Genomic DNA, 26427 nt, shown 5'->3' on the forward strand with positions numbered 1-26427 from the left:
CCAGTCTTGTAATTTCCCGCTGTCGAAATAAATTATCCTCATTATCGTCATAGTGTTTATTTTGAAACGAAAGATGTTGCAAAATTGTAAATTTTGTTGCGTTGAACACCCTTCACATGAAAAAATATGAGAAATGTCTGCAAATATTCCAGATTTTGAAGAACTTACATCTGAAAGTGACTATAGCTTATTGCGACAAGATTCTGTAACCGAAAGAGGTATATTATGAAGCATTCGATCGCTTTTGTTCGATTTTTGAATCCTGGAAATCGTACTGATGAGGTCTCAGAATGTTAATTTTGTTTATTTTATTTTGCTCTCTAGATGAACTCGCATTAGCTCAAGCTGCTATATTCATAGAAGATGCATTTAAAGTATGATAGCTTCGTGAAAAACGTCCCTTTGTTATGATATGGCTACAATAAATCACATGTACACAATTATGTACATTTGTGGTTTTGTACATTGAACGTGCAGAGTCACTGTATCATGTGTAAAATCAGAGTTTGCCAGGCTGCAAAATCTAGGGCAACATTGATATATTTTATCCTGAACTAGTCGTATGGCTAGCTTTTATAAGCAATTGACTGTTTAATTGGAACATGTCTAGAATGAGCTCCAGCGTATCACAGTCTATTTTAGGATGGTTCACACTTGCCCCACAAATTTGATATTTCCACTGTCTGTGGTAATCTGTATAAAAAATGCTTTCTCTTTTGGGAAAAGATGCAGTGTTTAACAGTCATAGAAATAATGAAATTGGTCCTCACATAATTGAACAAGTGTACCAGCTGTTGCTTAATTAGTACCTTAGTACCTTAATTAGTAAAGTTTCTGGATACCTTTCCAGTAATGTGGTTGGAATCAGTGAAACTATAAAGTAGAGATAGTATTTTTAGTCTTCCATTCTTTTTTCAAGTACCGATCAATTCATCACAAAATTGATGCAAGATCCCTACGATTATACCGAATATATTATTCAAATTCATTTCAATGGTTGGTACCAAACTTCTCTGTTATTTTAATTGAAGTTGTTATAGTAAAGTAGTCCAGTAGGTAATTGATCGAGCCAGCTTGATAATTTGGAGGAATTCATACATGATGTGTTTTAATTATTCTAAAACTAAAAATTTTTATGCTACAGTCTTCTTAAGTGTCTCTGCTACTTTCAAAGACCACTTAAAATCAAAAGAACATTCAAAACTCAATGTGTGAAGACTAAATTTTTGGGTCTACTGAAATCCTTTGATTCGATTCCTTCCATTGCACCTTCTGTCCTCTAATATTCCTTTCAACTTGAAAACTTTGCACCAGTTGCTAACCTCCCCAAATCTGGTTCACAATGTGGATGATATACTCTGCCTCTCATCCTTCAGACGAATGTAATACATTCCCAAAAATACTCCGGCCTGTCAACATCTGAATATTGAAAATTAATTATTATCTAAATTGCAGGAGTCTGAGTGTTGTCATTTTTACCAACTTATGTCTGGCATTTGTGGAACCACCGTCATCTCTGTCGTAAGTTATTTCAGAAATGTTATTGTAATTACATTCTTCATAACTTTCCAAGTTTGGAATATTAGGCATGCAATTAAAAGCTAGCTTTTTAAGTTGTTTACTTGGGCTCACCACACACAGGAGCCAGCATACTAAGCTAACAATGTTATAATGTAGTTATTTTATTTGATTTCTTTGCATGCATGTTCTGTGAGGAATTCACCTTGGGAGGTGAGATCCCTCTCACTTGGCGATAGCAAAGTCATCTGTCTTTTGAGTTCAGCACTCTGCAGCAATGTCCACAGGCTTCAGGCCTGTAACATATGCAGTGTATGCATAACCCTGCAAAATTCTTATATACCAGTGCATGCAAAGGTGCATGAACAATATAGTATTTGCATTCCATGTGGCTGTAACACAAGCAGTTAACTCACCAGGTGTAACAACCAAGCATTAAAGTAGGATTATAATTTGAGTAATAAATCCTTCAGGAAACTGGGGTGTTTTTTAGGTGGTCATCTGACCCACGACATAATTTTGACAACCAAAGGGTGAACGTTCCATGTGGTGTCACGGAGAGCATCGAATTTGCTTGTTTGATCTTTTACGTTGTTGATCTTAGTCTCAAGGTATAGCGGCAGTGTTCATTTGCCATTCATTTCGTCAGCTCACATTATTTTATGCTTATAAATGTCTACGATCAAAGTTTATAGTCAAATTAAAGTATATAGAAACGAGAAAAAAAAAATTAGCAACCATGTTGTCTTTCGGCGAAAATCAACTCGATGACGATGGTGAATTTTTGTGCAACTTCTTCGTTTCATGTAAAAACATTGATTCTGCCTGAAGTTTTAAAACATCAAGTTCATTTTCTTTTTATTACCCTGTAGTTTTAGCCCGAGATTTTTCTTCGCCTAGTGTTGACCGTTCCATGTGTATATAACGTGTTCATGTGTCCGTGTATCGAACTAGAGCTAGAAAGCTATGATTTGACAGCCCGAATTTTTATGTTGCGTACGCTACAATCTATTTCCACTATGGAATGGGGGTTCCCTTTTAAATCAATTCGCTACCTTTCTCGAATATTGCGAAGTTTCCCGGATCCAGGTTGTATACACATTCCCTTAGCCTTTTTTTCCATTCTGATCAGTTCTTTTACAACCTATTTTCAGATGATTTTGTTCGGCAAAAGGCAAGTCCAAAAGAGCAAGTGGCTCTGGGGTTACGTGTTCGTTTTGGTGTTTTCCCTCGTTGATTGGTTGGTCACCATAAATTACGGTTGTAACGAGGTGAGAAGCAGAATGACGAGAAACATATAACTCGTGCATGGAAGCGGTTATTTCTGCATGGGAGCGTTCACTCTGATTCTTGCAATCGTTGCTTTCCAGAGATATCGAATTCGTCGTATTTTGAGACCATATTTTCTTCTGCAAAGTTCCTCTCTAATGAAGAAGACTGTAAGTTCATTTTTCTACAAGGAGAGCCTATATATATATTCTTATTAGAAAATAAATAAAGAAAGATCGGACGTTGTTCCACTTTCTGACAGCAGGAAAATACGCTCGTACAGCTGTGGACTGTTCGAAATTTAAAAAGGTTGTTGCCATGCCGTATAATTCAAAATGTCGAAAGCTTCTGTGAATGTGGATGACCTATATGTAGATGTATTTCGCGCGAAATTGACTCTCTTTATTTTTTTCTTTTTAGGTTAGGGCCATTAGTAGGACAGTCCCACAGATATTAAGGTTGGTTGAAATGAGATGCTGATCTCGAGAGTGGTGTAGTACCTATTTTCGTCTTCATCTCGGGAAATCGATTCACTGCATGGAACTGTTTTTCAAAATCCACACTATGGAAATATTCAACATCTATAATGTTTCCATACTATATCCATAGTCATTTCCTTAGTATGGATATTTTAAACTTCCATACTATTTTCAACTCTATGTATATACTATATTTCCTTAATATGGATTTTGAAAAGAATTTCCAGTGCGAAATACAATAATTTGAGTCAAGATTCTACTTAAAGAGTCTCTTAACGACTCTATTTTAGTGTATTTTTTCTGCTGTTTTTACATCTGGTCATCTTCACTTTTCTTGGGATGTTGCTGCTTTCATCTTCTCAGGTACACACACATGTCATTAGTTGAGTCAAGTTTTTAACTGCTGAGCATAGTACCGAGCAGGGATTCCCATTACTTGCAACCATCCGCTTTGTGGCGTATGGGAAACATGATAATTCAAGGGGGAAACGTTTAACAATTAGTCGCTGAAGGCGAGGTGATTACAAGCCTATAGCCTATATTCACTGATCAGAAGCCTTTTCGCTGGTTCTCCTTTCTGCATGGGACAGGTGGGCGCCGAAAGCATTACTGCAGCTTCCCAACCAAAAATAGCTTCCCACGGTCCTACCCAGTACTCTGAGGCCAATCCTGAACACAATGTTATATCTTCTTATTTTCCTGCAGGTCTCATTTAAGAATGGCATGATGGCGAATTTGACCAATACGACCAATAGTGGGGTATGTTGCACAATTCTCCGAAGCTTGTAAAATTTTTCGATCATTTTCGGCACCAGCCACATGCAACGTTCCATTTTAATTTCAACGATTTTAAAATTTTTATCTCTAGAATGCCGTAGTCAATCGTAGCAAAATTCTTGATGTACGACACCATAGTTACCTTGGCAGTCATTTTGTTGATTGTTTGATGAAACTTCTCGTTCTTTTAACCACGGCCAACAATCCTGACGGTATAATCATTAATATTTTGTTTTATTTATTCAACTGGGACCGTATTTAACTTCAATACAGACTGGATAAACAAATGTTTGCTTATCTCGAGACTTCAGCCTAAAGCCTTACTGAGTTCACATGCAGACGGAGTACAGTGGCTAGTGAATATATTTTTATGAACGTAAATGAACTTCATGCAAATTCGACAGATTTTGAAATCATTTCACTTGAATAACTAAATGCCCACCATTTTGGAAATTTTGTTTCAAAATGGCCGCGGCCATATCATTTCTTTTATCAAAGTATTTGTGGAACAACGTTCTGTTTTGAATCAAAAATGAATTTATATTTTGATTAAGAATTGAATTAAAAAATTTACTAGCATGCTTTTTATACGACTGTTAGTTAAGGTATAACTTAAAACGGTTCGTTCAACTTTTTTCCTCAAAAGGCGGTATTTAATCAAAAGGCGGTATTTGATCTTTCTTCCGCTGACCCCTATAATACAGCGTTATCCTCCACAAGCTGTGGCATATAAACCTATAAGCTAAGCTATAGCCAAAAACCAGTTTAACCTTAAACTGAAATGACAAAGCAAAATCCGAAAATTGCATCATGAGGAATCCAAAATGTGGATTAGACCACGATTAGACCAAGAGCATAAGCGCGAGTTGTAATACTTTTTTGCAAGATCATCATCTGACTAACAGATCACAAACAATTACACAGGCGGGGGGTTTACACGCAGTGAATGACATCGTGAAAGCGATCTATTTACAAAGAAGGTGTTATAGCTACAAAAAAGACAATTAGCCCTCATTCTCTTTTAAACTTAAAGAACTTGTAACACCTTCACATCTACATCACATTATATATGCTTCTAACATTGAGAATGGCGTTCGATTTCTTTTATTAATGTGCTGTTTCCATAGAAGAACCGGTTCCGTTTATCTCACTTGATATTCTAGAGCGATTGCCCCAAGACGGTTATACCCGCTGGATCGATCTCGCCGTGCACCGGACAACCGCATATGTCACGTCTTCGTCATTCTTTCTCTGATTTTTCGGACTTCTCTCTTTCATTTAGCCAACCAAATTTAAAATCATTAGCTCTTACTCAACAACTCCTGCATAAAGCTAGACTTGTATAGATTATCCTTATCTTTTCGTTTCTTTTTTAGTAATGATGCCCGCATATAAACACAACAGATTGTACGCTGTGTATTTTATTATTTTTACCTTTATTGGTGAGTGTGATCAATTTTTCTGTACTTCTCTTACACCACGTATACTGTTGCTGTTTAGACTTTAGACTGTTATAGCTACTAGAAAACAACTGTGAATTTCGCTGTGCTTTCCAACAGTTGTGTATTCTATGCGCCTATAATTTTTATATAGTACACTGACAACTATAATTTGAATCTTGTTCTTTCGGCAGGATTATATTGCTTTATGAATCTTCTACTAGCAGTTGTGTACTCGCAGTTCCAAGGTTATCTGAAGGTATTTGAAGCTATATAAGTAAAAATCCCCGATACTAGAAAAGCATCGAGTAGATATTGTTTATTAGAACAAGGTATATAATTTCATATAGAAGCCCCGCGCAGGATTATTTTGGGCTTCGCTATTAAAAAGTACATCTAAGGACGTCTCAAAAAGTAGCTACGTTTCACTAACGACAGAGATAGAGATAGAGTTATAGATAGAATAAAGTTTAGCAACGTGCATTAACTGCATGGCCTTCAAGGAAATAGAGATATAATTTTACATGAATGTTACAAATATACAAGATAAATTATGTTTAAAAGTACAAACTAGATAGATGTAGTAGAAATGGTCGAATAGTTATTTACATGCGGTAGAACAGGCAATCTTGGAAATTAAGTGCGGTGCAGCTTTCTTTTGAAAAATCTGCAAACTTATTTTCCATGCATCTTTTTCAGAATTCACTACAGTCGAGCTATTTCCGCTTGCGAACCGGTGTTCGTGCTGCGTTTGAAGTTTTGAGGGAGAGATCCTTTGAACATGTTGCTAGTTCTTCGATGGAAAGCAGGTATGTGCCCTTCTGACTGTGGATTAAAGGTATGCTGCGGATCTTGCATGGTCAACTGCTGAGCACTGCATTGATGTTCTTGGGCCGGTTGTTCGAAGGTTTTTTCTGGCTCTAAAATTGCCCGCGATCTGATACAATTTGAATTTAATATAACCTCCCTATTCCTGCAAGAAGTATTCCTCTGTTTCTCTATAGCTTTAAGGCTGCTTTTCCACTTTGCTGCGTTTTTTATACGCACGTACACGTACGGAAAATTTTAAATGCTTTTAACTTTTATTATTTAACATCTAGGTCAATAACTAATGCATACTAAAATTTTCAGAAATCGATTTATTCACTTAGCTTTTTCAAAGGTAACATGTATAAGGATTTAGACTTTTACGTGCGTGTACGTGCGTATGAAAAATGTGTAAGTGGAAAACAGCCTTTACTCATTGTTGGGTCAATATTTAACATTCTGTAACGTTCAAAGCACTGGTTAATTGGAAGAATCACAAACTGGTTAATTGGAAAAGTCTCTATCCGGTGAATAGGGCGCCTCTATTCACTCTTATATGCTGCACTTTGCAATAAAGTTAGCGACGGAGGAATATTGTCGTAACTGACACACTGTATACTACCTTCTAGTACCGTATCCACTTTGCTCACGCGACGGTTGATCCAAAGGGTGGACTTTGGGCGCAAAAACATCGACGTTATATGGGACGTAAGTATCGAAGATATTTGCATACACGGATTTAGTATATGAATAATAAAGATGACATGAAAACTAAGCTGATGCCTGATGGGGCTGTGCCACAATGTCCTTTGCAATGTTAAATAGGACGTACGGTGGATATTTTTCACTAGAAACTATATCCACCAATATATTGATTTCGCGATAGCTTTTGTCTATACACCCTTGCCAAACAACTTCTCACGTTGACGCACAATTTTCATGCGCCCTGATATCGCCTCTTTATGTTGAATAATACTCGTTTCTATTTACAATCCCATGCAGTAATCCATGAATTCGTATTTGTAAATATAAGATTTTAGATCGCAATCGTCGCGGTGAGCTGACTGCCAAACAGTTTCAAGATTTATTTGATTCGGTCACAGGACAGCGAAGGACCCAGGTTTGTGGTTTATTCCATGCCAACGTAAATATTTCTACATTTACTCACCGAGACCCTATTCAGTTCTTGCTCACAAATGGGTAGTGAGCTCAGTGGCTCACCCCTGTCTCTGTCAATGAGTATTTCAAGGTATATAATCAGCTTCCAAATTTCTTGTTTCCAAATTTTCCCCCCATTTTTTTCACAGCATCCACCGCTGAGTCGTTGCACGAATCGCCATCTTCGTTTACTGCAGAAAATCGTTATACACAACTTCTTCAACTACTTTGGTCTTGTGGTTGTCGTGATAAATGTTGTTATTATATTTGTGAGTACCTGCAAATATTTTCCAAATTTAAAACGACGTGTGCTGGTCTGATCGTAAAGCATCGCTTTGCCATAAAATATTTTGTTTTCTATATAAACTAGGTGGAGCTTTCCCGGCATTTTGGACGAAATACGTTCGACGTTCACTCCCCTTTGGCTGTGAGCAGAATTATTCAAATTTTCATTTCAAACCTTCATGGCATTCAGTATATGCTACTTACCTTCTGATTCATTCTTTTTTAGGCTGCGGACTTCTTTTTTATTGTGTACTACCTTCTAGAACAAGTAGGTACCTTTCAAAAACACAAATGCTTATTTCTCATCTGCATGGCTGTTTTCCACCCAGGGTGAGAGGGAGAAGGGCATTCCAATTGCACTCGGGAAGAGGGTGCAAAGATTTGTTAAAACGTTTAAACACTTCCACAGCAATGTTTAAAAGCTATTATTTTAACTATTCGCCTTTGAATTTAGGATGGAAAGGCGGCTATGGAGAATTATCCAACCTAAAACCCCCGATGATCTCTTTAGGCACCTCTGAAACATTGTACTAATGCAGCAGCCTCTCAATTAATATATCCGTCTTTGTCTTCCTTTATTCATATAGCAGCAGTTGTGTCATCCTATATTTTTGTATAGAACAGTTCTTGTATGGAGCGTTTGTATTGAGTAAAAGAATATTAACAATTGTCGTTTTATATTTTAGTGTCTCAAAATTTGGGCAGTTGGTTGGCAACGATATGTATCGCATAAGGTATATGGCTCCTGCCCAGCATTCGGCCTGTTATAGAAATGCTTATCTCGGATTGTTCAATTCAAATCTGATGTTATCTTACCTTATTTTCAGAAAAATATATTTGATGGGTGCATCACGTTTGCGCTAGTGGTGAGTTCGGTATACTTTATTGCATGTTGTTTGTCTAAAATACTGTAGGCGTGTGTGAACGTACTAACATTTTCTCAAAACGGTCTTTATTTATTCCCAGATAGCTCAAATTATTGACATTTCATTGTACGGTTCGCCAATGGAAACAAATTTTCACAAGTGAGTGAAAACCTGCTCTGCATGCCCGCCAAGTTTGAAATTAACATTCTTATTCAATATTCAAAAATTAGCTAACTTTGCTCAGTCAAACTTTGCAGTTTTACTCCTATAAGATGTTATTTCTGGTCGTTGTGTTTGATTTCATTCTACTTGTTCAGTGAGTATTTCTGACACATTGTGTCGGATGCTAATGTATTCGTGTGTTTCTGCCTCATTTAGACGATACGGCAATAGCGATAAATCGACGTGGAACGTCATAAAGATTGTCAACGTGCTTATTATATTTCGCCTTGTGAGGACTATCTTCAGTATCCAGGTATATGCGAAATGATTAGTTATAAAACATGTGGTATTTGGTGCCCACTCATAAGCCCCATACGATGAGATAAAACTGTGATCTAAAGAGTTTATGAATATCTTAATTTTGATTGGAAATGATACACAACTCGTGCAAACTCAAGCTTGGAGCAGTTTAGAAAAATGTATATCAACTACTTAGTGGTCCTCTGGTAGGAATCCAGCCTACACCTTTGCGTTGCCGGGTGCATGCAATGCTCTTGCCACTGAGCTACGGAGGTAGCTGACAAGAGCTGCAGTTAATGTGTATTTTGGATGGTAATCTCTGCGAATAGGTGAGGGTAAATCAATGAAGACTTTGTGGCACTTCACTTGATGTGGCATAAAGGGTTTAAGGGTCTTGATTTCCAGTAGAAATCATACGCAACTCAAGGCTGCAGTAGTGGAATCTGGTAGTAGTCACAACGAATATGAGGCTATTAATTAAACAAACGCCAAATAACAACATCTGACATGCTAATTATGCAGGATTGGTTTAGGTATTGAAACACGCACCAGACGATAATTTCAATCTAATTTGGCCGCATGTTGAAACAATTTCTCTTATTCATTTCATTTCTAGTCTCTCTCGATGATCACAAGCACCCTGGCCTATCTATTGAAAAATTTGAAACCTTTTGGTGGTGTTATTGTGGTACATAAACTCTTCGGATAAAACATTTTGAAGGATTATCCATATATACTTATGCCGGTTTACCCATGTTTCATAAGAACGCATTTTTTTATGCAGGCAGTGTACTACTCCTTCGCGATATTTGGCATGATGATTTTTGAAAATGCCATACCGCCTCCAGCAAATGGAAACACAACTACTGAAAAGCAAGTATCAGTATCGATTTCAGTTTATAGACCCGTTTATACACTTGCTGCGACGTCTAGTGCGATTTTCGTCTTCTGATAGATGTCAACCAGTGGTCAGTTGTGGGTGCTCTGATGTATATGTGCCCTTATTTGCACATTGCTCGTTCACATTCATTAAAACGAAGAAAATCGCTCGTAAAATCGCGGAAAAAATTGCGAGTGCATACATGTGAATGGATTTATATACATATATATAGTTCAAAAGCCTATCATGTTCACCATGCACAGACAATAAGATGAATATATGCAGGGACAAACACCTACCAAACAGTGTCAGTTACAGAAGTGTACGTGTATATCATCGTGTTGATGCAAGTTATTCAAAACAGGAGTTAACAATGTTGTGCCGCACCATTTGAACAGCATTGTAACAATTCGTGTTAATCAATACTGTTGTATCTTGTTGGCAATCATGTCAGAAAGTTGCAACAACATATGGATAGTTCAACAAGGTTCAACAACATATTATTAAATACTTGTTCATGGGGTGCAGCACAACGCTTTTCACTCTTGATGCGACAACCTGAGTAATTTTTTGCCGTGTATAATTTTGTTTCAGTGCTCTCTCTCAACGGTTTCTTGCATTGATCTTAGTTTTTTGTTGCTTCTCGATCTATGTATATCGCCTATAACAACGATAAAAATGAAAATGTTGCGTTATACGTTTTTACGTGTGTTCCGGGCTAAACATTTTATTGTGTTTGTATCTTTTCATATAGCTTCAAGTGTGGTACATACGAAGAACTTGAGTATTGGGCGAATAATTTTAACGATTTTGCAGTAAGAAAACATCGTTGGCCTTTTAACTTTTTTACACTCATAATCATTTCTTGGTGTTTTCCCTGTTCTATGAATTAATATGTATTTTTTCCCGTTCATTTCCAGGCCTCGCTGGTGGTGTTATGGGATGCAATGGTTGTCAATAACTGGCACATCTTTTTGCACGCATATACACGTTACACAACAAGGTATCGTACGATTCTGAAGAACCTTTTGACGGGCGTATTAAGTTCGAACTATCGGCACCTGTCAGGTTTTCGAACACGCGAAAAAGTATAAATTTTCAAGCCTTGCTCTATATAGCTAAATTTGTCAAAACGAGCGTCGGTTTTTGAGCGTTTTCAAAAATTTTTTGTTCATATATATCTTATCGTTATGCATGGCGCCTTATCCACACGATCCAAGGAGCTTCAATTTCTATTGCATGTAAACCGACGGTGTTTGGAGCAGTTTTGGCATGAAAACGAAAATGAAAACGGTCGAAAACATTACCATGTGCACAAAGTCTTAAGATCAGGCGAGGAAATTGCTCGAAGTTATAATTAAAAAGAACATCAGTAAATTACTTTTCTTTTCGTTTACCTTTTTCGTTACTCTTCTTTTTCAGTTTTAGTGCACAATTGAAATTTTCACCATGCTGACAAAACTAACATCTTAAACTAGAGATAAAATTAACATATGTTCCAATATAACAACTTCGCTTCAAATGTGGTATAACAACTGCCTAAAATAGACAAAAACACTTTTCGACGTTGCGACCTAGGGATTCTATAGGTGTTAGTATGATACTAACTCTCCTGACGAAGAGATAGAGTTATATAGTACCATACCAACTCTCCTGACGAAGAGATAGAGTTATATAGTACCATACTAACTCTCGTGACGAAGGCAATTAGGTAGAAACATCGAGACATCAAACATATTTGAAGCCAAGTTATAAAATAACGTTTTCTTGTTCGCAAAATCGACAGAGCATGCAATCAAACCTATTTAACAAGCGTAGAAGTTTAGCTAATCGTTCTTTCACATCTTGTCCAACAATAATTTCCTGGGCTTTAATGTATGCATTTTTAAATTTCGCTTTCTGCCTGCTTTTGAAAAGGATTTTTTCAAATTTTTTTGCAGTTGGTCACAGTTGTTTTTCGTGGCGTGGTATTTGATATCAGTCATAATTTGTGTCAATCTATTTGTTGCTCTGTTACTGGATGTAAGTATATGCTTTGTCTTCTGCGATTAAAACTGTATAAATTGTATATTACTATAAATTGTTTTACAGATTTTTATATCTTTTTTGGTTTTTATCTTTTCCCTAAAAAATATGCAATATCTTCACCGAGTATTTCGCCATCTTGAATTATTGGTGCATGATATGCACGATGGCTTCAATTGTTAAACCAATCATTACAAAATATTTGAAACTGTAGTTCAAAACGTTTATAGGTGATATCGTGCAATCCAGTATATATCAGTTTTGTGGCAGAGTTGCTGGTTCGATTTATTGCCGTATATTTTTCATATAGGTATTCATTGATCGTTGGCAAGAAAGACAAGACCCTCAAAGAGCTCGTGGTCAAAATGTTCCCAGATCTTTAACTCAGGTAGGAAATAACCTTCAAATTAAGTAAACCCCTTATCTTCTCCGTATACTTTGACTGTGGCTTGAGCCTTTCCAGTCACTTCAGCCAGAAATTTAGTTGGGTAAATATCCCAGTGCTTGATAATACTTACCTTTACTTTTTGTTAAGTTAAATTGAACGGCGGAATGGACCACTTGCATAAATGACCAACTTATGATCTGGGTTATCTGGTCTATTATGCAACGGGTCCATTAATCTGCGACTGAGTCATGAGCAGCATTGTATTGAATTGCTTTGAAGTTGACTTCTTTCTTATTTCTTACTTAAGTCTTTCATGGTCGAAAGGAAATCGTTTCGTGTTCATGAAATGTTTGGCGGCACTTTGAACGAACCTTCGGAGGAAGATGTGATGAGAGAGTTGGTCTATCATGGTTTTACATTTCGCTCTAATCCAACTTTATTGAGAACAGCTTCCTTAAGTTCTAGTAACTATAGTTTTTAGTGATCATCTTTTTGAGATTAGGATTCTGATTAGGGTTAGGAATGTTGTATTTCAGGAGCATGCAAACTTTCCAGTTACCACGCACCTCCGTGCATGGAAATTATGCACTTACTTGAATGGAAACGTGCATGAGCATGCATATTAGCAACAAAACATGCGCTATGCTCCAGAGTTGGAAAAAAGCTGCGGGTACGCGGGTACCACTCACATTTTGAAGACTCTTCACTAATTTACATCTCTTATAGTAGAACTGCATTGCGACTTGCGAGTTGCACCGTGTAACAGGGCCTTTAAATCATCATGAAATGAACTTATGTAAAATATTTTTCAAAAAGAAATTGTAAATCTAAGACGAAAACTGTCATAACCACATTTTTTAACAAATTTTCCCCTTATGGGACAAACATGAATAAAATTATGTATTGATTTTTAATTTCGAGTACCTTTTAAAACCTAGACTGAGCGAGAGCGATGTACTAAAGCAATTTATCGGACATCAAGAAAACGTTTCATCCAAAATACTGGGATGCACGCATAGAATGCTTCAAGCCGAACACTAACGTGCTTTTAGGCAGCATTTCTACAATTCTACTCCATGGGTAACCTGGTTTTGACCATTGAACTAAAGTTGTATTAGAGTTTTAGCAACCATAGCGTTCGTTTTTCGTGCAACTAGCGGCTAAAGATCACTGAGCTATATAATAATTCCTGGAGGACTTGCTCCTAATGTTTTGGGCTAAAAAAGTGAAGCATGAAACATATGGGCCCAATTGGCAATGGTAATTACCACTGACACGGTTCAATATTGAGAACGCTCCAACATTCACTCCCCCCTGTTTTTAATTTTTTAAAAAACTGTGGCACTTTGTTATGGCCTTTGCCAAACTTATAAAACCTCAGTTAAAAATTGTTAGAAAGCACAGGAAGAACTTAAAGCTATTTTTGGCATGTTAGTACAGTTTCACAATCGAATCCTGTTTGGCAGGGGCGCTATTTTTTCCTAACCAAATTACTATTTAATTTAAAATTCCTCAAAAAGGATTAGGTCAAATAAAAAACAATACAAAATTATGTGGTGTTCTACAGGGTGACACGTTTGAAATTCAAATTAGCAGCATAGCGGCTGTAATGTGACAGAAGTTGCCTAAAATATCTCCTGGGTATACGAAGCAAGTGAATCATTAATTAACAAAATTTCCCACTTTCCTTCACCCTACCTTGATATTGATATTGTCAAATATGTAAAAATCTAAATAACGTAAATGTTCTGGTTAATATAATTACACCAATACATGTACTATTATATTACAGGACGTCCCGATTGAGTAAGCATGTGGTGAAGTGAAAGTAAATAATTGTAATAAATAATTGTAAATAATAATCGTTGTATATACTAAATATACTAACTAGACGAGCATATGAAAATAATTATAAAAACCATCCTACACCTGATTTTTTCCGCAACAATACTCGCTATAGCTTTTTTCTCTCGCATGAATCATGATTAGTATTTTAAAAAGTAGTTTTAATAGTTTGAGTAGTCGCCTTAGTTTTTAAATACCTTTTGATATATTATTGTTAAAAAATTTTTTGAGTTCATTTATGAGACACATTGTAACTTGTATGTTGGTTATTTGTTGGTTATATATTTCCTGCGGTGACGTGTTAATTGACTCAAGGAATGTGAATTTTACACAGTGGAACTGTGGAAATACTAAATTCAAGATGGCGTCGAAATGTGCATTCCTCGACTTTATAGCCTCTAGTAATAAACCACTCAGTGTATAAATAAACTGCTGTGTTTACAGTCGGAAAACAAGTTAAACAACTCGACCGTGTCGGGTGAAAGAATGTAAGGGTTCATACAAGCCAAAGTATAAATGTCTGTGAAAAGTATTCGATCATCGCCTTATGCAAGAACGATCAGCAGATATTGCCTCTATTTTCTTGCTGCCGATTTCGTGTTGATATGCCTTGTTGTGTATTTTTGGTACAGTCTTTGCAACGGCAGCTTTTGTACTACGACGCCACGTAAACCGAGGACAAACATTCTCGCATTTGGTGACTCCATAACTAAAGGTTTAGTAAAACGTGGCCCAAAAGATGTGTATTACCCCTACTCCCAAAGTTTGATGAAGACTTTGAACAGGCTTCACTCAAAAGATGTTTTCTTCATCGTCGATAATCAAGGATTGAATGGTGACAAAGCCATAGGAAGAGCCCAAGCAAGGCTAAAAGCTGCTTTAAAAACAAAGCAATATGAATGGGTGGTCATATTGATGGGCACCAATGACTTATCAGCATATTTTAACTATCATGATTTTCAGAAGTTATATGCCAATAGCTCATTGTTCATCGACAATTTGTTTGGGAACATTAAGAAATTGTGTGAGATAGCCCTTCGGACACATGCAATGGTGATACTTGGCACCATAATAACACGGCAATGTGAGGTTAAGATGCCTATTTGTGAGTCTCTTTCGGTTAACCGAGAATCCCTGAATTCAAAAATTCGGAACTTAGTTGCCAATACTAGAGAGCTGCTGATCTTAGCAGATTTTGATAAGGAACTGGACTATCAAAAAATGACCAAAGAAAAGCGAAAGCAGTATTGGCAAGATGATGTTCACCTGACGGAATCTGGTTATGAAGTGATGGCGAAGTTGGTGTATAAGAAGATGTTGCCATATTTGCCAGAAATGATTCAACAGCCACATGTATGGAAAAATGTGACAAAACTCTGATCCATGCATGAATTTAATCAAGACTTTAGTAGTGATGTATAATAATGGCTTGTAACAATATTCATTTGTTTATATACTTAAAATATTTAAAGAACTCACAAAAACGTTTTAACCAACATGCTGTAATTAAGGAACTTTAAAGTTGCATTTTTTCACCAGTGAATTAGGTTATTCGTGGATAAATAAATTATACATGGCATATATGGTATTACCAAAATTGTGAAAAAGTATTTAGCTTTGAATTAATTATTCTATTAATCTATATAGTTATTAGCCCAGCCAAATATTTTCCAAGCAACAATTGGCGTTTTACAATAGTTAATTTCTATTAAACAAGACGCCTGCTCAAGGCGTTCACTCCGCCTGCATGCCAACTGATGTACATCCTTGGACACTGGACCGTGTAACCCAGGGCTTCTCGGTCAAAATGAAGTTGTTTTGGGTTACTTGTAGAAATGCCAAATTCTGTCGCCCAAAACTACGACTACTAAAAGGAAACAAGACGCCTGTTCTGGCGTTAACTCCGGCGCACGTGCCAGTCTTTAATATAGAGCTTCTGAACATAAACAATACAGTTCATATTCGCATTTAGATGCCTTGCGAACCTAAATGTTCGATCGCGAAATTCAGAAGCACATCGTACTTTAAAAAGTATAGAAGTTCAATTATCATTACCACCCGAAAGAATAGATTTAGGTAAGATAAAAAAACGAACCTGTGAATCATTAGGTCTCTTTTGGTGTAGTGATGAAGGCAATGGTCTCGCAACATTCAAGTCGGTATTTCGAATCCTCGGAAGAATGATTTTCATTATTCACCTAAAAAAAGGATTGAGGTAAACCTAGCCTTGAACGTCAAGCGCTGGTGGTCCAGTGGTGAAGACAACGTTCTCGCAATCTAGATGACCATGGTTCGAAACGTTATCTGGGCCTTTTTTTATTATGCTAATTGCAACTTACAGACATGCGTCGTGCATGCAAGTGTACTGTCTTTAATTCTCTACGCACATGATGTATGCACGTGGTCATTCGTGCACTGTGTGGACTATTGCATGATGTCAAGAAAATTTTAAATGTCCTTAATTCACTTCATTTGTTGAAAAATTGACCGGTTTTAGGTTGCAGTAAATGCAGTGAGTGAAAACGGACACTTTACGTTTATTAAACGTACTTAAACGACATTGCAAAGCGAGAAAAAGTGAAATTAAGTATTTATAAACCCCGCGCAGTCGCAGTGAACGAGTAATAATCCCACAATAACCACCTGCAATGTCGTATATACTAAGCCGACAACTCTTGAACTCATACACCACAGGCACACACCGATCATCGTTATCTACTCTTTTGGCAGGATTCTGTGGAAGAACTTTTGTTCTGGCATGTGTTTAGAGGAGATTGATTGTTCGAATCCCATTATAACCGTTTTTCATTATGAACTTCGTGAAAAGGATAAAGTAAATTAAATAACCATCGCCGTTCAGCACAAGATCGTGCAGTCTAGTGGTGAAGACAATTGTCTCTAAAGTGGTGAATCGATGGTTCGAATCCTACCATAACCGTTTTTCATCATCAACTTCGTGAAAAGGATAGAGTAAATTAAGTAACCATAGCCTTTCAGCAAAAGATCTTGTAGTCTGGTGGTCAAGATGTTGTTCTCATGTGTCGACTGTCGAGGGTACGAATCTCGTTTTAGATGGAAATTTTAGTTATTAATATTATATGCTAAGGTTATGGAGAATAAGTTGTTCTAGGCTTCCAACAATCACCAGATAGCCTTGTGGTAAAGTCGTGGACTATCAAGTACAAGATTGAGGTATCAAGAACGGTATGGTACGTTCCTCATGGCGGTGGAAAGAAAATGAAAAAAAAAAATGGTAGGAATGTTGCTCGGGGGAGGTTTGTATTCGATTAATCTTTGCAAATCAAAGTTAATCTTTAGGGAAATCAGGGGATAGATGGGGTGAATGAGGGGCATATGAGTACAAAAAGACTTAGTAATTGGGCGGCGGCCTCGGCTCCCGGGGCAAGGAAAAGGGTATAGGTGAGAAAACAGCATATAAAATGTTTAAGTCTTTTTGTACTCATTTAAACCTCTTTACCCCTATTTATCCTCCTATTTACTCTTATCTATCCCTACTTTTTCCTATCCTCACATACCCCCAACTATCCCCTAACACAGTTAAATGTTTGAAGAAAGCTTGCTTTGAAAGTCAGGAAAGCCGGGGGAAAGAGAACCCCCCTCAGTCTACTCCTCGCCCAAGGCGAGGGCATATTCGCCCTCTCGCACTACTCCTCTCACACTCACAAATTCTCACTTTATTACCTTGTTCTTTTTCGGTTTATCCAGGGCTTGAACCATCGACTGTATACTTGGCAGATCATCGACTTCACCACTACACCACCAGTTCTTGTGGTGAAAGCCTACAGTTTTTTATTTTACTTAATCCTTTTTGGAAGGATCTTTGATGAAATAGAAGAAAAAAACATTCCCATCTGGGACTCAAACCTCCGCCTTTAAACTCGGGGAGCACTGTCTTTACCAGTAGACCGCACGATCTTGCGATGAAAGGCTGTACTTTTTTATATTACCGAATACCTTATGGGTAGGATCTTTTTAATGTTCATGATTTATTTTCTCGTCTAAAACACACACACAATTGTATCTTATGCGTAGCTTGTAACCTAATAGTAGCGATTTGTGTTCTCGCTAAAACATCACATACAAGGTATGAAGTGCCTTAGGGCGCTATCTTCCCAGTAAGTTAGTTATATGCGGCCCAAGTGAAGCTAATGGTTGCGGTGCGATTGTTTTGTATTTTTAATGAAGTAGATTCAAAGTGAAGTAGAAGAATTAAGAAAAGCCGAATACTCATCTTACTGAGACTGGAAAGTTGATAGCCGTAAAAACCCGTCTGAATGTGAATTGGGATCTGGAAAATTTATACGGTGATGCATGGTTCGGGTAATGCGTAATCATTACGATAATAATTGTGTTTATTTTCCGTTGCCTTGTTCCGTCCTTGATCGTGCTGATATTTCTGAAACTTTTGTCTGATTTACTGATCCGTCTAAATGCGACTTTAAGACGACTTTTTCTTCCAGACGGGATTCCCGTCTAAATTACCCGTCTCTTAATTTCGACGGGAAAATTGGAACGAGAAACCCGTGTGTGGGGTTCACATCAGACGAGTTTCCCGTCTTCGATGAGTTTCCCATGTATATGAATTCGGATAAATGTATAACTCGTGTAGTCAAGAGGCAACAAGCATTACATCTGAAATTGCAAATAAGCAAATATCCAGTTAAACAGACATTGAATATTTATTTCAAGACTGTTCTTCGCCGCTTTGTCTAGCCGGTTCGTCGAATATAAAATACGCTAATCTAATACTTGAAACTTTGCACTGAAAATAACGTCTTAACAAGTACTTAACGACGACATCGTTTGTTGATAAGCTATTGTTCTTTATTTGACTTAATCGTTTCTTCGAACAACTTTTAAATGAAATAATTATGAATCGTTGCCGTAATATTGTTGAGCTGCTATTGTTTGTTTGTTTTTTACCGCGGTTAACTGCGGAAATTGCGCTTTTGAACTGAACTAATTTACTTTTTTTTACTTCATTAAAAATACAAAACAATCGCACCGTAACCATTAGCTTCACTTCGGCCGCATATAACAACTAACTTATGGAAACATATAGCTTTAAGGCACTTGATACCTGTATGTGATATTTTAGCCAGAACACAAATGGCTACTATTAGGTTACAAGCTACGCATAAGATACAATTGTGTGCGTGTTTTAGACGAGAAAATAAATCATGAACATTAAAAAGATCCTACCCATAAGGTATTCGGTAATATAAAAAAGTACAGCCTTGCATCGCAAGATCGTGTGGTCTACTGGTAAAGGCAGTGCTCTCAAAGTTTAAGGGCGGAGGTTCGAGCCCCAGATGGGAATGTTTTTTTTCTTCTATTTCATCAAAGATCCTTCCAAAAAGGATTAAGTAAAATAAAAAGCTGTAGGCTTTCACCACAAGAACTGGTGGTGTAGTGGTGAAGACGGTGATCTGCCAAGTATACAGTCGATGGTTCAAGTCCTGGATAAACCGAAAAAGAACAACAAGGTAATAAAGTGAGAATTTGTGAGTGTGAGAGGAGTAGTGCGAGAGGGCGAATATGCCCTCGCCTTGGGCGAGGAGTAGACTGAGGGGGGTTCTCTTTCCCCCGGCTTTCCTGACTTTCAAAGCAAGCTTTCTTCAAACATTTAACTGTGTTAGGGGATAGTTGGGGGTATGTGAGGATAGGAAAAAGTAGGGATAGATAGGAGTAAATAGGAGGATAAATAGGGGTAAAGAGGTTTAAATGAGTACAAAAAGACTTAAACATTTTATATGGTGCCCTCTCACCTATACCCTTTTCCTTGCCCCGGCAGCCGAGGCCACCCCCCGGCAGCCGAGGCCACCCCCCGGCAGCCGAGGCCGCCCAATTACTAAGTCTTTTTGTACTCATATACCCCTCATTCACCCTATCTATCCCCTGATTTCCCTAAAGATTAACTTTGATTTGCAAAGATTAATCGAATACAAACCTCCCCAGAGCAACATTCCTACCATTTTTTCTTTCTTTCCACCGCCATGAGGAACGTACTGTTCTTGATACCACGATCTTGTACTTGATAGTCCACGACTTTACCACAAGGCTAACTGGTGATTGTTGGAAGCCTACACCAATTTATTCTCCATAACCTTATGACGTTTTATTAATAACGAAAATTTTCATCCAAAACGAGATTCGAACCGTTGACTCTCAACACATGAGACTAACATTTTGACCACAACACTAGAAGATCTTGTACTGAATTGCGATGGTTATTTAATTTACTTCATCCTTTTCACGAAGTTCATAATGAAAAACGGTTATGGTAGGTTTCGAACCATCGATTTACCACTTGGGACACAATTGTCTTCGCCACAACACTACAAGATCTTATGCTGAACGGCTATGGTTATTTAATGTACTTCATTCTTTTCTCGAAGTCAATATTTTGAAAAACGGTTAAGGTGAGATTCGAACCATCGATTTACCACTTGGGAGACCATTGTCTTCTCCACAACACTACAAGATCTTGCGCGGAATTGCTATTGTTATTTAATTTACTTTATCCTTTTCGCGAAGCACATAACGAAAAACAGAGGTACTGGGTTCGAACCATCGACTTAACACCATGGTGGCGTTATAATCAAACCTGGCAATAAGCAAGGTTGAGAAGAACCTTTCCTCGAATTCCGAAGGCTTAATATATAAGACATTGCTCAATGTGGTGATTGTGGGATTAATATTCGTTCACTGCGACTGCGCAGTGTTTCTGTATACTAAATTTGATTTTTTATCGTTTTCAAATAGCGTTAAAGTATTTTAATAACCGTAAAGTGTCCTTTTTCACTCACTGCATATACTATAAGCTTAAATGGTTGGTTCAGTTAGGAAATGAAGTGATTAAAGAGCATTTAGAATTTTACTGATTTATTAAACGTCTTTTATACCCTCAACAGGATTGAACCACTACCTCTGAACTTACCAGTCACTTGTCTCAACACAGGGTAGCCCAAGACAGACACAGAAGCCCAAGACAAAATACTTCTCGTGAAAAAATCTCGGAGAATTTCAAAAAAGTGAAAAAAGTGAGTCTAAAACGCACACAACCTTAAAGCATGTCTGTGTCTTAAGTTAGAGCACTGTCTTTCCATGCCAAAGTTAGTTATATGCGGCGCAAGTGAAGCTAATAGTTACGGTGCGATTGTTTTGTATTTTTAATGAAGCGAAGTCAAAGTAAAGTACAAGAATTAACAATGCATTTCAAAATAGGTTTAAAAGAATAAAGTACAATTAAGAATTAAGAATGTATATTTCAATGCGTATAACACGTATAGTCATGAGGCAAGGAGCAAGCACCTTGTACTCTCGTAGATTGCATCCGAAATCGCGTTGAAATATCCAGTTAAACAGACATTGACTATCTAATTCAAAACTTTGTTGTATAAAGAGACGAACCATCGAGTATGAAATACGCTAAGAAAAAAGAAGTTCTGTTCAAAAGCGCAATTTCTGCAGTTAACCGCGGTAACAAACAAACAAACAGCAGGTCAACAATATTACGGCAACGATTCATAATTATTTCATTTAAAAGTTCTTAGAAGAAAGGATTAATTAGAATAAAGAACAATAGCTTATCGACAAACGATGTGGTCGTCAAGCAGTTGTTAAAATGCATTGTTAATTTTTGTACTTTCCTTTGACTAAACTTCATTAAAAATACAAAAAAATCGCACCGTAACCATTAGCTTCATTTGGGACGCATATAACTAACTTATGGGAATTGCGAAAGTACTGCTTTAGGGCACTTCACAACTGTAATTTCAACACAAATGGTTAATATTGTGTGCGTTTTCGACGAAAAAATAAATCATGAACGTTAAAGACAAAATAAAGTGAATTGTTATTCATTTGAGATGCTACCCAGATGGGAATGTTTTTTTTCTTCTATTTCATCAAAGATCCTTCCAAAAAGGATTAAGTAAAATAAAAAACTGTAGGCTTTCACCACAAGAACTGGTGGTGTAGTGGTGAAGTCGATGATCTGCCAAGTATAGAATCGACGGTTCAAGCCCTGGATAAACCGAAAAAGAACAAGGTAATAAAGTGAGAATATGTGAGTGTGAGAGGAGTAGTGCGAGAGGGCGAATATGCCCTCGCCTTGGGCGAGGAGTAGACTGAGGGGGGTTCTCTTTCCCCCGGCTTTTCTGACTTTCAAAGCAAGCCTTTCTTCAAACATTTAATTGTGTTAGGGGATAGTTAGGGGTATGTGAGGATAGGAAAAAGTAGGGATAGATAGGAGTAAATAGGAGGATAAATAGGGGTAAAGAGGTTTAAATGAGTACAAAAAGATCTAAACATTTTATATAGTGTTTTCTCACCTATACCCTTTTCCTTAAGTTTTTTTGTACTCATATACCCCTCATTCATCCTATCTATCCCCTAATTTCCCTAAAGATTAACTTTGATTTGCAAAAATTAATCGAGTACAAACCTCCTCCGAGCAACATACCTACCATTTTTTAATTTTTCTTTCCACCGCCATGAGGAACGTACCATACTGTTCTTGATACCACGATCTTGTACTTGACAGTCCACTACTTTACCACAAGGCTAACTGGTGATTGTTGGAAGCCTACTCCAATTCATTCACCATAACCTTACCACGTTTTATTAATAACGAAAACGAGATTCGAACCTTTGACTGACAACACATGAGACTAACATCTTGACCACACCACTACAAGATCTTGTTCTGAAAAAAGATGAAAATTTTCTAGTGTTAGTTCTTGCTTGGATGATGTGTATCTTGCGAGCACTTCTGGTGTTATAGGAATGAACATCACTATTTAAGATAAAGCAGTTTCGAAATAATTCAGGAAGTGAAGATTTTAGTTTCATGCATTTAAACATTAGAACACCCATCTGTAATTGATTCAATTGGAAAACTGTAAGAATTTTATACTTCGAAAACAGTGATTGTGTATGACTCAAGTAACCGACATTAGCAATAATTCTGACAATACGCTTCTGTAGCTTAAACACTTTATCCAACTTAGAATGGTAAGTGTTGGCCCAGACCACATTACAATAATTGATGTAAGGCAATACAAGTGAGCAATATAACGTTCTTCTGGCTTGTGCATCGATTAAATGCTTAATTTTGTTTATGACTCCAATAGCTCTAGACATTTTATTACATACATGATTGATATGACTTTTCCAATCCAGTCGAGAGTTAATAATAACTCCAAGAAATTTCTGATCAATGATTTGATCAATTTGTATCCCATCAATGTAAATTTTAACGTTAGCCGCAGAAACGTTTTTATTTTTAGAAGTAAATAAGATAAATTTAGTTTTTTTGGGATTTAATAAAAGTTTGTTCGATTTAAACCACATCGATACTTTCTGTAATTCAGAGTTCATATTCTCCACCAAATAAGTTAAAGATTTTTCTGAATAGATAATGTTAGTATCATCTGCAAATAATATGAACTTGAGCAGCATTGAGCTATTGAGAATATCATTAATATAGATAAGGAATAAGGTTGGTCCTAATATTGATCCTTGTGGAACACCACACTGAATGACATTCATACCTGAACATATACCGTTGATATTGACATATTGTTTCCTATTTGCCAGGTAATTAGTAAACCATGTTAGTGGTAAACCACGAATGCCGTAGTGGGATAACTTCATTAATAGAATGTTATGATCAATTGTGTCAAATGCCTTGGATAAATCTACAAATAGTCCAATACTACACTCTTTCTTGTCGATAGAGTTAGAAATTCTATCAACAAGAGCCAATGTTGTTGAGTGGTGTTTTCTAAAGCCAAATTGCGACTGGTTTAAGATATTATGTTCATTTAGATAATCAATTAACCGTTTTAAAATAATTTTTTCTAAAATTTTTGACAAGATGGGCAATATTGATATGGGGCGATAGTTGGAAAATTCCATAGGATCGTCAGCTTTATAGATAGGGGTTATTTTTGCAATTTTGAGAGCCTCAGGAATAACACCTGTTTCCATAGAACGATTAAAAATGTGTACAAGGATAGGAGAAATAATTTGAGTTACATTTTTTATCACTTTGGGGTGTAGTCCATCAGGACCAGGTGATTTACTTATATTTATGTTATTTAACAGACAATTTATTTCAGTAATGTCGGTTGGTGAAAAAAAACATAGATTGGCCATAGTTGCCAGTGAGGTAGCAAGTAGGGTCCAAACCAGGGTCCAAAATACTTGAGGCAAGAGTAGGACCTATATTTGTAAAGAAGTCATTAAAAGTTTGAGCAATTAATGTAGGATCAGATATGACGTCGTCATTATGTTTAAACGATTTAGGGTATTTGGACTTCTGTTTTGTAGTGTTGGTTAAATCTTTAAGAATTTTCCAAGTTTGTTTCAAATCACACTTCACGTTTTCAAGTTTTTTTGAATAAAATATCTTCTTCGAAAGTTTGATAAGATTGTTCAATTTATTCCGGTAAGTTTTGTATTTCCGATGATGTGCATCAGTTTTATTTCTTAAATACTTGGCAAATAATTTATGTTTAGTTTTAATTGATTTTACTAGTCCTGTGGTAATCCAAGGTTTCCTTGGTTTATGCGATTTTGTTGTATGATATTTTAAAGGGAAATGGTTATTGTATAACTGTAAAAATTTGTTGGAAAATAAGTTATAGCTTAAGTTAGGATCTATTAAGTTGAATACTGATGTCCAATCGGTCGAAGACACGGCTTCATTGAAATTATTTAAGTTTGTGTCATTTATTTGTCTGTACATGGTTTTCTCACGTTCCTGCTTTTGAGTATACAATTCAATTATAAGGAATACTGGTAGATGGTCAGTTATGTCAGAGAGTAATAAACCAGAGAAATGTTCGTGTTGATAATCATTAGTAAATATGTTATCTATTTATGTAGCAGTATGGTGTGTAATTCTTGTTGGTTTGGTGATTGTCGGCATAAAAGAGTATACGACGTTAAAGTTTGAATAAAATCAGCAGAAAAGGTATTAGTTTCTGCATTTAACAAATTAATATTAAAGTCTCCCATGAGGTAGATTGTTCTATTTGCTTTGTCAAGCAAATCAAGTTCTCTGTTTATATACTCTAAAAATTTGTTTAAATTACCATTTGGTGGTCTGTATATTATTCCTATAACAATAGTTTTATTCGCTAGTGTTAGTTCAATGAAGCGCGACTGACAGATATCGTCATCATTAATGCCTAGATCGTTTCTGTATGTAAAATCATGTTTTTGATTTACATAAAGACCAATACCACCGCCTTGGCGTTGGTCACGAGAACATGATATAAATTCATAATTTGGCATATTATATTGGTTGGAATTCAAATCAGATAGCCAGGTTTCAGTAATACCCATTACAGAAAACTCATAATTTAAAAGACTTAATTAAAAATATTATCAAAGTTTTTAGATAAGCTTCTTGCATTAAGATGAATAAGGGAAAAATAGTTGTCGTTCTTAAATTGAGTGTACTTAGAGATAAAGTCGTCCTCCAAATAATACTTGCAAGCCTGGTTTGTGTATTGGCCATAGAAGTGTCTATCAGGATCTAAATCACTAATATCAGTCACTGTGTTGTTTAAAGAAAATGGATTAAAACTGAATTCATTTAAAAGATCAATCTCAAAACAAGATTTGTGGTTAGTTTCAGATAGCACAAGCATAAATTCATCATCATCCAAGTTATGAAATGGTAACTCTATCATACGCGGAAAAATAAGAGAAGTACTAAAGAAAAATATATATAAGGATCTACGTTTATATATATAAACTGTAATTACAAGTATAATCAATAAATACTCACAATACTAAATCGCACACAGAAGTATTTGTTTACCACAATTTAGTGTACTAAGCTGAGACACCAATAAACTGTTGGTTAATATATGATTGGGCACTGATTTAGGTAAATACTGAGGCTAACCTGTAATTTAGAGTTGTTGAATATCTTTCTTCGTTTCCATTACGAGTTTCTTGTTTTCAGTTGATAGGCAAATTATCCTGCCATCCAACGTCCATGTAGATTTAATGCTTGGATGATTTTGTGCGGCTATTAAGAGGTCGTATCTTTTCTTGGTTAGGCTTTCAGAAATAGTGATTCCCGTCGCTTTAAGATTCTTTTTAGCACTAAAGACATCTGCCCTCCTGTTATATCTCGTAAATTTGACAATAATTGGTCTTGGGCGTGTACTGGATGGCCGTTTCT

At 36.5% G+C, this 26427-nt stretch overlaps 2 protein-coding genes across 2 annotated transcripts; both read left to right on the forward strand.

The window, feature by feature from the left end:
- Positions 1-60: 60 nt before the first annotated feature.
- Positions 61-14289, forward strand: LOC114520810 (two pore calcium channel protein 2-like). Its single transcript, XM_028541142.1, has 28 exons — positions 61-218; positions 325-374; positions 920-996; positions 1456-1521; positions 2012-2129; positions 2673-2789; positions 2889-2957; positions 3208-3245; positions 3557-3629; positions 3972-4025; positions 4135-4255; positions 5420-5485; positions 5677-5741; positions 6182-6291; positions 6919-6997; positions 7323-7409; positions 7597-7716; positions 7818-7874; positions 7959-8000; positions 8699-8757; positions 8977-9073; positions 9677-9748; positions 9845-9992; positions 10685-10755; positions 10861-10943; positions 11881-11962; positions 12276-12353; positions 12661-14289. The coding sequence occupies exons 1-28, from the start codon at positions 134-136 to the stop codon at positions 12832-12834; spliced, it is 2358 nt and encodes a 785-aa protein (XP_028396943.1). The 5' UTR covers positions 61-133; the 3' UTR covers positions 12835-14289.
- A 278-nt stretch (positions 14290-14567) lies between these two features.
- On the forward strand, positions 14568-15769 carry LOC114520919. The gene has a single exon (XM_028541269.1). The coding sequence runs from the start codon at positions 14715-14717 to the stop codon at positions 15576-15578; it is 864 nt and encodes a 287-aa protein (XP_028397070.1). The 5' UTR covers positions 14568-14714; the 3' UTR covers positions 15579-15769.
- The last annotated feature ends 10658 nt before the right edge of the window (positions 15770-26427 follow it).

This window comes from Dendronephthya gigantea, unplaced genomic scaffold, assembly GCF_004324835.1.
Source record: "Dendronephthya gigantea isolate DGI-Jeju-01 unplaced genomic scaffold, DenGig_1.0 000018F, whole genome shotgun sequence".
NCBI classification, from domain to species: domain Eukaryota; kingdom Metazoa; phylum Cnidaria; class Anthozoa; order Malacalcyonacea; family Nephtheidae; genus Dendronephthya; species Dendronephthya gigantea.